Source organism: Bicyclus anynana, chromosome 16, assembly GCF_947172395.1.
Source record: "Bicyclus anynana chromosome 16, ilBicAnyn1.1, whole genome shotgun sequence".
NCBI lineage: Eukaryota > Metazoa > Arthropoda > Insecta > Lepidoptera > Nymphalidae > Bicyclus > Bicyclus anynana.
Genome location: NC_069098.1, coordinates 14,306,824 through 14,319,763, shown reverse-complemented (window position 1 = coordinate 14,319,763; position 12,940 = coordinate 14,306,824). Strand labels below are relative to the sequence as shown.

General features: G+C 37.2%; 1 protein-coding gene across 1 annotated transcript; it reads right to left on the bottom strand.

The window, feature by feature from the left end:
- Positions 1–368: 368 nt before the first annotated feature.
- On the bottom strand, positions 369–12,675 carry LOC112052588 (ecdysteroid-regulated 16 kDa protein). Its single transcript, XM_024091732.2, has 4 exons — positions 12,498–12,675; positions 4,285–4,398; positions 3,348–3,466; positions 369–1,566 (listed from the first exon to the last, which is right to left on the bottom strand). The coding sequence occupies exons 1-4, from the start codon at positions 12,562–12,564 to the stop codon at positions 1,426–1,428; spliced, it is 441 nt and encodes a 146-aa protein (XP_023947500.1). The 5' UTR covers positions 12,565–12,675; the 3' UTR covers positions 369–1,425.
- Positions 12,676–12,940: the final 265 nt, after the last annotated feature.

Sequence of the window (12,940 nt, the reverse complement as noted above, 5' to 3'; positions counted from 1 at the left end):
CTTCGTAGGTTCAGTGCTTAGCCTATATGGCTTCGGATGACCAGGTCTTGGATTGAGATAAGAAATATTGAAAAATGTCTTCAAAGAACTTCTCAGTTCTCAGCCTTGGAGAGCATGTTAAGCAGTATTGTTGGGGTTAATGTCTAGATTTACTGAACCGATTTTAAAAATTCTCATACCACTAGAATGCCACGTTATTTGTGAGTGGCATAGGCTATATGTTATCCCCGTATTCTCACGGCAACGAGCACTATGCGGGTGAAACCGCGGAGCGTCGGCTAGTCGCTTATAAAGGGGGTTTGGGGAGGGGGTTTCGGAAGAAGAAGCTCGATTCTCAATTTGGAAATAATAGAAATAAATGAAAGTCATTAGATTTTTGATAATTTTATACTTATCTCTATTATGTGATGTACAAATATCTTACGAAACTTTGGTGAACAACTTAGGCAAGACAATTTTTTTTATAATATCATAGACGCAGCAATAATTATGTACTGAGGAATGGTAGAAGCATGACATACTTTCAACCTTTATAAATTCGTTCTATGAGGAAAGGTCAAAATAAATGGTTTGATCAGTCTGTGGATGCTACTGTGGTCTTGATCTAAATTGATTTAAGATGAAATGCCTTTTTTAAAATCTGCCTCATTGGTCCTGTGGTTAGCTGGTTTAGCTACGAACCGTAAGGTCCAGAGTTCGACTCCAATTCGTCAGCTAGTTATCAGATATTGCTACGTCTACTTTTAAATAAACACACAATCCGTGTACGTGCTCTTTAGTAGGTACAATAAACTTATAATAATTAAACTTAAATGCTTTTAGTTTTAATTATGAAATTTTTAGGTACAGAAAAACAGCAATGAGAACAAAGAATACTTCTTAAAATATTAAATACACGAACTTTTAACTTCAACAAAAGCTCTTCTTTAAGACACTAATTACAAAAGAGTAAAAAGAGATTCGAATGTCATGAAAAGAAAAACCCTCCAAAAATTGCAAAATATGAGTACCTTCTCGCTATAAATAGAATACGGAAGAAAATTCGTATTTTGAAAACTTGTAAATTATTTTTGTCCCCCCTTTGGCGCTTCCTAATGCCGCCACTGTTTCATGAATAAAATTGCTACAATGTTATCTATACTAATACTAATATTACATAGCTGAAGAGTTTGTTTGATTGAACGCGCTAATCTCAGGAACTACTGGTCCGATTTGAAAAATTCTTTCAGTGTTAGATAGCCCATTTATCGAGGAAGGCTATAGGCTATATATTATCCCCATATTCCTACGGGAACGGGAACCGCGCGGTGTCAGCTAATCTTAAATAATCACATAATTAACTAATCTTTTCATCCAAAACAGACACGTTTTATTAAACTGCAGTCCAAGTATTTAAATAGAAGTCCTTATGATCGAAGTATTGGTTTAGTTGAGTCGAGCCGGTATGATGATGCAGACCAGGTCTTCGCCGTCCTTGTCTTGGAGCTCCCATTTGACTTCCACCTTCACTTTGGGATAGGATTTGAGTATGGGGAGCGTGGATTGGTAGCTCGCTTTACTTCCAGCCTGAAATAGGGATGCATTTTAAATAAAATCAATTAGGTAAACAATTTTATTAATAGACTTCAAAAATTTAGTTTTATTTAAATTTTTTTTTATCCGCATGTAATTCGTTTTTCACAAATCTCTCAAAACCTAGCGACTTGCCTATATGTTGCTTATTGACCTCTTTCTTTTATCTTCCTGTGAATGTCGAGCTGTTTTAGAAATTAGACTGATAGGAGGCGTAGGTTCGAATCCGGTCCGGGGCATGCACCTCCAACTTTTCAGTTATGTCCATTTTAAGAAATTAAATATCACGTGTCTCAGACGGTGAAGGAAAACATCGTGAGGAAACCTGCATACCAGAGAATTTTCTTAATTCTCTGCGTGTGTGAAGTCTGCCAATCCGCATTGGGCCAGCCTGGTGGATTAATGACCTAACCCCTCTAATTCTGAGAGGAGAGTCGAGCTCAGCAGTGAGTCGAATATGGGTTGATAACGATGATGATGTTTTAGAACTTAATTAAAGAGAGAGATTATGACTAAGGGTTCAAAATTACGAGCATACTTCGCCTATAATCACGTGAGTTGTGCAGTGTTTTTCTTTTATTTAGGATATTAATAAAAAGTTTTCTCTATTAAGGATTTTGTAGTTCTAATAGAATGGAAATTGTGATAGACCATAATGCTCCATAATGGATATTTGGTAAGTGAAAAAGTTAGCGTTTATCAGCAAAGTTGTACGAAAGTACGCAGGGGAAACGATAATTTGGGAACGCATTACAGGACTAGAGTTTGTAGGGTAGGTACAGATTACTCCACCTATCTTATGCTAGCCATTCACCACCCAATAAATTCACGTGCCTGCAGCGCTAACGGCAGGACATCCGATAAAACTGATCGTGTGTTGGTTGCGAGTGGCTAGCATTAAACACCCGTTCTTACTTTCCTTGCCCGTGCCTCAGAGGACTTTGTGCTCTCCCCAATGGCGTAGGTAGCTACCCAGGGCGGTGCAATGCCCTGGAGCCCTCAAGCTACTGGGACCCTCGATCGTTAACTTCGCGTTGGAACTGATCTTTGAAAATTTCGAAAACGTAAAAGAGCTGACGATAAAGTTAAAAGTTAGTAAGTTTTACTTACAAAACCTAACCAGTTTAGATCGTATTGGAGCCCAATTATTTTTTGCATCAGGGCCCTTGGTAACCTAGCTACGCCACTGGTTTTCCCGATCATTTTAAATTGATACCAATAAAATGAACGTTACAAGAGTTATCATATCATTATGTTCTCCCTGTCAACGTCCGTTCGGCTCGCCTGATTACACTTTTCGTAACGTATTTACCAAATACGTAAAGTCAAGCCTGCGTAAAGAAGTTTTATAAAAAAAAATCAAAATCGTTTATTTCAAGTAGGCTCAGTTTACAAACACTTTTAAAACGTCAGTAGACTATTTGTAAAGATTCTAGCACCGGTTCGGAAGGCTGGTTCTGCTGAGAAGAAACTCGACAGTTGCTCTTTTAAAAAATCATACAGTATTATAATATACAATTGATAAGAATACTACAATTTTTCATAGTTTTACTTCCTGTGTGAAGGTGGAAGATGATCCAATGGCCTCCAAGCTCCTTTATCATTAAGAAACTCATCAATGGTGTAGAAACCGCGACTAGGCAAATGTTTTTTACTTTAACTTATGGCAGGTATATCACAGTCTTGGGGGTCTTGTTATGGAAGAGTACCTACCTTCACCCATAACTACAAAAGATTTTTTGAAATAAAAAAAATAGGTTGGAAGGTAGGTATACCTTGAGAGGACAAGTGAGTCCGCAGTCCTTGCAGGCATCAGGCTGAGGCAGAGGGAACGGCACCGGGAGGTTCATGATGATGCCGTGCACCACCGTCTGCAGGCTGGACACGTCCTCCGCTGGAAGTCAAGGTGTTGATGTGAAAGAGTTTAGGCTTAAAGTTCGTTTTATGTAGGATGGTGCGGGTGACAGTTCGTTTCACTCTTGAAAGTTTGCCGCGATTCACGATAATAGTACGTATTATGAATGTCATACAGACGACTGTCACCGTACCCATGCTGTCTGAAAAACACTTTAGCAAGTTAAATTCAACATTTATTTCAAGTAGACTTAGTTTACACTTTACATGCTTTTTGATTGTATGGTGATACTTAAAGACGAAAACTTAATAGGTAATAAAGTTTCGAGGGTTTCCAGACACACATTGGTCCATGAAGAGCCCACTGATGGGCATATAGTGCATGTCGCGGGTCGCCTCTAATAACACGATATCTTGAAAATATCTATTTAAAACAGGAAGCTATATATAATTTTTTAAAAAGCTTTCATGACTAAAATAATGTTTTTCTATGTGCGCGGTGGATTTACAAGGCGGAGGTCCTGGTTTCTATCCCCCGATTGAGGTTTTCTTAATTGGTCCAGTTCTGGCTTGTGGGAGGCTTCGGCTGTAGCTACAATCATACCGGCGAAAACGTACCTACCGCCAAGCGTTCCGGTACGATGTGTAGAAACCATAAAGGGTGTGTATTTTCATCCTCCTCCTAACAAGTTTACCTGCAAGTCTTCGATTTCAGCATTACTTATCATCAAGTGAGATTGTAGTCAAGGGCTAACTTATAAAAATAAAGAAAAAAACAAGCGGTGAATAGTTCTTCATAAGCGCGAATCCCCTCTCCAATGGTGCCAGGCTATTAAAATAGTGTGATGATAGACTTACAGGGCACGAAGTCGAGGCTGATGGTGACATTGCTGTTCCTTTTGAGTACGCACTCCTTGGCGTCCTCCTTGCAGCCGCTCACTCCCACATTCTCCACAGTGGCTAGCTTCGAGCCTGGAAGTAAGAGAACAATGGAGTTAGCAAATTAATCTAGTATCACATCTTCTTACGAGGAGTATCCCATAGGTGGTTTGATCAATGAATTCAGAGAACGACGGCTACCTACAAGCTACTACTACCTAGGCGTATATAGTGGTGGGCCGGGTGGGCCGGGCCCACCCTAGAATGGTTAGTGCCTATCCTAAAATTCTTGGCTATCGATTTAAAATTCTATGATAGACGCCAAAATACAAAATATACAAAGAAAAATCAATAAAATCGTCGTACCGTTTCAGAGGCCACCGTCGACAAACATTGTGTACGATATTTCTATAATGAGTGTCGACTCTGATCAGCGGTATGTCAGGGGCTGGCCCCTTAAGGTGGGCCTGGGCCCACCCTAGGAAATAATCCTACATACGTTAATGCCTACGAGTAGGTATAGTATGCGCCAAAGTTCAAGTCCGCTCTGACATAACCTGAAAGCCCGCTGGGATATGTTTTTCTGTGTCAACTATACCTACTTATTGTTTGTGTTCAGAAACGACTCGAAGTTTGGCGCGGTCTATGGGTCTATAAATGCTAATATGGGTGTCAATGGCGTAACTACCCAGGGGTTAGGCAGTGCCCCGGGACCTTCAAGCTTAGGGGGCCCTCGAACCCTAACCAGAAAATCGCGACCGAACTGAACTAAGACGATTTCGAAAAAGAAAATGAGCTGATGAATATTTTTACTTAATAAAACCTAATCAGTTTAGATAGTATTGGGGCTCCATTTTCTTATATGCCCTTGATTACCTTTTAGCTACGCCACTGATGGCTGTATCGCATTCTTTGTGCGTTAAAAACCTCATTGGCTTTCGCTGAATATTATATGTGACAAAAAGTGGATTCTTTACGATGACTGAACAATAATTTGTATGAAATTGTGACCGAAAGCGAAAAATCCAATAGCCGACGTAGTCAAACATCGCAACATGTAGCCAAGTGGCATGTCGATTCTCTTTCTACGATCGCTAACGCTTCATAAACTAGAAAAATGTATGGGAATGACAAATCTTGATCACGTGTCCTGTTGATAAACAGGACACGTGATCAAGATTTGTCATTCCCATACATTTTTCTAGTAGAAAAGAGATATTGTGCTGTGTTTAAAATGTCATGTAGCATTAAGTATGCTGAGCAGGGGCCATTTTCTAGGTTATGCCATTCTTCACAGGGTATAGTCCTGGGTGTACTAGAAAAATTGTGATGTGTGGCATAATGTTGAAATAAACGCAGTTTTTCATTTTTTCCACGTACCAATAAAACGGTAACTTTTTAGTGGTCTCGTTGTGATGCTATTCACTATGACCAGGCCATTAGGACCATTTCTATGTAATATGACAAGACATCAAAGTAGGTAGGTACTACGAATAACAAGTAGGTAGTTCCAACTTTAATTGTTTTTCTTACCTATATTTATACTCGTAGCAATGCAGTAAATGCGTAAAATACCTAGTAACTGCAACCAATCTAATTGCATTTGTACTATACTTATTCGTGTTCCATTACAAATTGCTGCAAACAGGGTTGCCATTAAATTAAGGAAAAAAGAAACATTCAAAATGTAGTACAAACGGATTTTATTTTGAAATTTTCCGAATGTGAAAATTTCTATACCTACGACAGTTGACGCTCTCGTCTTTTTTCTTTTTTTGGATAAAAATCTAGTTTAAAATCATTATTACCTACCTATATGCCTGTTTATTACCTAAGCTTTCACGCATATACCTAACACTAAATCGATTTGAAGAATTCTTTCACCAATGGAAGGCTACGTTATCAGAGGCACTTCGCTAGTTAATTAATTCAAAACGAATTCATTCATCAATTACAGGCATCTTTGGGAAGTCAAACCTAGCAACTAGCGAATCTACCACTCAAAAACTTCAAACTGCAGATTATCTATACTAATATTATAAAGCTGAAGAGTTTGTTTGTTTTCTGATTGAACGCGCTAATCTCAGGAACTTCTGGTCCGATTTGAAAAATTATTTCAGTGTTAGATAGCCCATTTATTAAGGAAGGCTATTATAGGCTATATATTATCCCCGTATTTTTACGGGTAAAAGTGCTTACCAACTTGCTAATCTTTGTTGCTAACTTTATTTGCTGACCCTATGTCATTGTTGATTCAATGCAATTACTGAAATATGACTACTTATCCACATACGTGTTATTGTTGTAATGTTCAAGCTAACCTGGTTCCTAATCACGTGTATAATAAGAACTATATTAGAGTAGCGAATTAGGAACAAAGCGACATAATATGTGGAGTAATTATGCCACTATAATATGAACATGATGCCGACGAAGATGGTTGCCATGTTTCACATAATTTTGTTCATAAGAACCGGTTATATTCTGAATAGTAATATGCCTTTTATCTATCTGTTTATTTTTCTAAAATATCTGTACTATAGCTGGCAATATGCGGGCGACGGGGGGAAAGTCTGGTGTGAAATTGTGCGTGCTGGGAAGTGAGGTGCATCAGTCGTGGGTTTTTCATTCATCGCTACTGGCCCCCGGCCCGCGCGGACCATTAGGAGTGTTACGAATGAAGTTGCCAAGCTATACAACGAGAGCCTGCAATAGACAGACCTCATTTTATAAAGCCCGCTTCCGTCTTAGATTGCATCATCAATTACCATCAGATAAGATTGTCAAGGGCTAACTTGTAGAGAATAACAAATAAAACGCTAACGCATCGAAAAATAAAAAAAAATGTTTGGGAATGACAGATCCGATCGATTACTTGATCACGTGACCATAACGAATGTCAATCCCATACATTTTTAATTTTTGACCCGTTAGCGTTTGTAGAAATAGAATCGACGTGCCACATGGTTACAGGCCCAGATCCTCAATAAAATTAAAAAAAAATACATTTATTAAATCAGTATCAAATCGTGTAGGAAAATTAACTGTCTTAATACATAATTGTAATATAATTTTTTTGGCCAATTCATAGAAATTTCATCAAGGACATTTTTTCTATTTATCTTCACGAGATAAATATCTTCACGTTCCTAATAAGAACTGCTAAAATATGGAACGCCGGGCCCTTCCGGCGTCTGTGTTTCCTGACACCTACAATTTGTGCACCTTCAAGGCAATCGCGCTTCATTTTAGACCTCATCATTGCTTTCCATCAGGCTAGATGATGGTCAAGCGTAAGCCTACTACATTAAAAAAAAAGATATGTTGTTGGTCACATGCTAGAGGAGAGATGTAAGAGATAAAATAACGAAGATCTAGCCTCTACTGGTTCATGCTTCACAACTTTCATTACCAATATAAACGCATGAACATAAAAATAGCGAGATATTATGATAGCGTCATAAAAGTTGAACATTTGTAAAGTTAGATCAACAAAGTTGTATGAGCGCGACGGTCACTGCCGACTCCGCTAATGAGTAAAGTTGACGCATAGTTGGCATTCATTATGACCACATATTCACACTGTAATTAACTTTTCAACATATAATAAGACACACAAACGCCCGCGACTGCGTCCACATGGAAGACGAAGTTCTGAAGAAGAAGAAGTCCGGAAACTCCTTCGAAGTTTCGCCGCCTATTAGCCGTCGATTATGGTATCATTATGGATTATGGTATTACTATCGTCGATTTTGCTGGTGGGAGGCTTCGGCCGTGGCTAGTTACCCTTTTCCTCCTCGTAACAAGTTAATCCTCTTCCATCTTAGACTTAAGAGATTACTACGTAATGAGATTGTAGTCAAGGGCAAGTCAAAAAAAAAAATAGTTTACATTTGTATGGCTCAAGACTTGGTGTTTGGATATCCTAACTTTTTTTAAATCCTAAATTTACAAGATAAATATTCTGGTCTATGAAGATTATTAAACAGTATTTTAGAAAAACGAACTTTTTCTTTTGAAAAATGCAACCATTTTATCAGTATTTTCTTAGACGTTGTCACGTTCAACTATCGACTTTACAGACAACTGAATTTTTTTAACAAAACATTTATTTAGGTACCTCCCTACCGAGATAATTATTATATGTACCTAATATCATCCTATTTTAACGGCCTGCTACAGAGCCAGACCTCCCTCCCTCTTCCACCACGCTGTTCAACCAGCTCGCCGGGTGGGCAGGTGATAGGCAAAACTATCTAATGTTAATGATAATGACCGAGGCCGACAACTTAAAGTGCTCTTCGAGGCACGGGGGTGTACTTAACACCACCGACTTATCAACTCCGGACAGAAATTTTTCAACTGAAAATTTCATAAAAGAAAGAAAAACTCAACATCTCATACAGCCCAACCCAGGTTTCGAACACAGGACCTCGTCATCCGAACCACAAAGGTTAACAAAGCACTTATGGTTAAGTGAAAATACCTTTTGTTTTTTTTTTAAACTCAATTATTTACCGAGATATTTTGGTATATTATTTTCATTTTACTACATGGGTCCTCTCAACCCGTATTTGTCAGTCTGGAGGGTGAGTTCTCGTATCTTAATTATATTTGTACGTTATATCAAAGGTTAATTATCTCACCTACTTAAGCGTAAAAGGGAATAGATTTGCATTTGACATTCGTATAATTTTACCATCCGAGAGGTAAATTGAATGAGTTATTAAATAATGTAGGTTGTTGACCTTCTCTTACAATTTTTGCCTTTGGATTTTCTATAATAGTTAGCTATATTAATTTCATAAATACTAAATCGCTTTGCGGAAGCTAGGTACGTCTTTGTCGGTAGGGTAGTAACTAGTCTCAGACCAGCTGGCCTATTCACTAATTTGGTCTGTTATTTTGTTATTTATTATATATATATATTTTATTTTATTGTACAAAATACAAAAAGTGTTACATAATTAGGTACATAAATAGCCATCCTCATAAACGTTTTTGTGAGGACGGCGAGTTCACCATTATGTTAAGTTATTATATAAAATAAACTTTCCTATACACATAAGGGACACAATAGGGATGATGACAGTTTTTTTTAAATTGTATATAAATTAAGAGTACGCTAATAGTAAAGCAATTTTGTAAAAGTAACGGGGTATCTGCGATCATTACTTTCGGAGCTACAGGGATATAAAGGGTCAGATTTGCGGCGCTGCCGCGGATCCCTGAAAAACGCCCCATACAAAATGGCACAAACTAATGACGTCGTAGGCAATGTAATGATCGTTAGCTTTGTATGTGCGTACAAACAAAATTACTAATATCTTTGTTATTTGTGCGTTTATGTTTATAGTTTAAATATTAAAAAATGTCACATTTAATGTAAGGAAGCTAAAACTGTATAAATTTTCATCTAATTACGATAAAAGATTTTTAATAGATTTTGAAATTTTATAATCTCATTTATTTTGCAAATATCCAGACAATCTTTGCCTTTTATATATTAATTAGTTAACATTGACCCTATTTAATCGAATGTATCATAAAATCAATATATTCAAACCTAGTAATCATCCCCATTATTAGGCACCATATTTTATAATGCCTAACTATGTCTCCTAGCGAAGTGCATCTGCGAACCCTCCCCTCCCGCTCGAGATGCACCCTTTACATATTTTACCAATTTTTTTTGGTTAAGTTAATATTGAACAATTTGCTAGTATCCAGTCCTGGCAAATAGTTATTAAACAAAATATTAAAATTACAATCAAATCAACTGAGAAATGTCGTCTATACTTTATGATATCCATGAAGGATTGTCACCAGGCATCGGATGACATTTGTTACTAATCTCAATTCCGTACTTATATGTCAACTAATATAAGTCAAAGTTAGTGTATTAGCCTGCAGAACTGGAGGCTAATTCACTAACTTTGACTTTGGCCTATTGTTTATTTATTTTGGTCTTTATGATTATTAAAATACGATTAAACATCAAATTGATTGAGATATGTCATCAACAAAGTGTATGATATCCACCAGTAAGCACCGGGTGACATTTATTACATAGAATCTCAATTTTGTGTATGTCAACTAGCATAAGTCAAAGATAGTGAATTAGTCTGCTAAGTATATTTCAGAAATGTATCTTTTTTTATTACATTTTCTTGTCATTTAGATAGTTCAAAGTTTTTAAAAATTGTTTTGTACAAATAGCGTACAAAAAAATAATTAATTAATCAACGAATATTTTATATCAAGTTTTGGTGAAATTCAGGTTCGGTTATCGCGTAAATTATTATGTATACATATAGGTGGGTTCATTTAAAGCCGATTTAGATAAAGTTTTACTTGACACGTTATTGAATCGATTCGGTGAACAGTAAACGTGAAGGAATGAACAACAGTGAATATCGAGGCATACGAACGCACGCAATACGTATTTAATAATTTTTTTTTCAAAACGTTGATAGAATGAATGTTCATTGATTAAAAAATGTAGATTGAATATTTTGAATGACAAATAAACATAGTGTATGTATAAAAAAAACTGTAACTACTTATTAATTGTACTATAAACCTATCTAACTCAAAACAAAATTAGAAATTTCGAGTATATTTTAATTTTATATCACAGGTATAAATTTTCATTTCAATTTGAATTAGTCCACCGCGACTACTGAAGGGTTAATTACAAACTACAATTTTTTTAATTATAAATTACCACTAAATTACAGGTTTAAAAATGTATCAAATATTATTTCTACAGTTAAGATGTTTTAGCCCTTAACTGCGTAGATATTAAGCATTAATCACCATAACGCCAAGCGATATAGCGTTCCGGTACGATGTTGCTAATTAAAAACTCAAGTTATGGGTAGGACCCCACCTCCTCGGGTCGAATCATGCGATTCATAGGAGGGCGAGATCGGTACATCGCTTATCCCGAAGAGGTATGGGTAAGATAAACTTATTTTAGTAAGTACGCTTCCATCTTGGACTAAATCGTCAGTTAAAATCAAATGAGATCGCAATTAAGGTTCAACTGGTCAAATAAGAATAAAAAAATGGTCTCGCGACCTGTATTATGTCGAACATCAAAATACGGTCAAAGGTGATCTATAAAAAATATAACGTTATCTTAGTTAGGTTTTGCGATAACCTATATTTATTTGTAGGCGGGTAGATGACCGTGTGGCCTTCAATGATGACCTACGGCCAGAGTAAATACGGCCATGATGATAATTTGCTGTAGTTTACTCCATGTCACAGGTGTTTACACCTATCAGGTAATTGGCACTGTTCAGGCATAGGTACGTATAGTACAGCACTAGGATATAGGCTATAGACCAGAGGTTTGTTAGGCAGAGGACCAACAATTTTTTCTCTTAGACCACTTTCGAAATCTAGCTGGTTCCAGTAGACACCCTGCAGTTACATAATTCCCATTTCCCAAATTTCGAAAAAATCTATAAATCTAACTATGGAAAGGCGGCCTAGTTCCAAAAAAAAATGACAACAAAATTATCGGTTTTCGAAAAAAAGTGAGAATTGATTGCTGAATTTAATTAATTCATTGTGCTGTTAATCCTTTTTAACACCTACTAGGCACACAGCACAAGAAAAACTCGAAAAAATCTTACTTTGTTTTATTTAGAAAACGCCCCATTCTCTATGAAACTAGATAGAATTTCATGGACCCCCGCTTACGTACCGTGATCCCCAATTACGATAACGTAGACCTGTTGAGTCTCCCGCGGATCCTTGGGGGGTCCATCTGGACCATTTTGATGACAAATCCTCGATGAAGGTTTACAAAATTATCTTATTGCTGGTGGCAGGAAATAGGCCGATGGTAGGCCTCATTAAAAGTTGTGTGTTAGCCCACCAACTTGTGTAGGAACTGCTAGGTGGGTCATAGCTTTAACTTTGATCTGTCTTTACTCTTTCTACGTCTGTGTTTCAACAATACGCGGTGGGTCAATGAATGTTGACGATAACTTATCATAGTAAGTATAAATTAGTTTGTACGCTTAACCGATTTCAATACGGTTTTAATCACTAGATAGAGTGCTTCCAGAGGAATGTTAATTACGTATAGTTTATTATTTAATATTTTTCACATTGTTCTAATTTCATTCAACATTGGAATCTGCTGATAGATTAAAAAAATAATAAAACAGACATACCACAGTCCGTGTAGAATTTCGCCTGCGCAACGGCCACCAGCACAGCGATAGTGATGTGAAACAACATGTCTGTTTATATCGATACGAACTGCGCGCTAACGTTTTATCGACTCGCGCGTTGGCGACGGACTGAGTGTTGTGTGTGAGCTGGATCAACCGACCGCGACGGGGCACTGCCACTGGGCCGGGCGCCGCGACCTTATAATATTGTGTTGCGCGTGCGCAGGGCAAAGATTAGCCATTATCAGATGGGTCATTAGTTTGTTGACTCACAATCGTACCGGTTACTCATAAGTCATAACCACCGCCTCGTAGTGATACTATGAAAGCCAATTACTCAGTTTTTTTCGCATCTACGATGACGTTATTTAGTAGTGACATCGTGCAAAACGTCATGTACTTGATACTTCTTTTTCTACATACATAGAGTTTTATTTTCATAG

Coding starts and splice junctions, on each gene's coding strand:
- LOC112052588 (XM_024091732.2), bottom strand. CDS start 12,564: ATGTTGTTTCACATCACTATCGCTGTGCTGGTGGCCGTTGCGCAGGCG. Junction 3,467..4,284: donor CAGCCTCGACTTCGTGCCCT/GTAAGTCTATCA, acceptor CTTGACTTCCAG/CGGAGGACGTGTCCAGCCTG. Junction 1,567..3,347: donor GACTCACTTGTCCTCTCAAG/GTATACCTACCT, acceptor TCCCTATTTCAG/GCTGGAAGTAAAGCGAGCTA.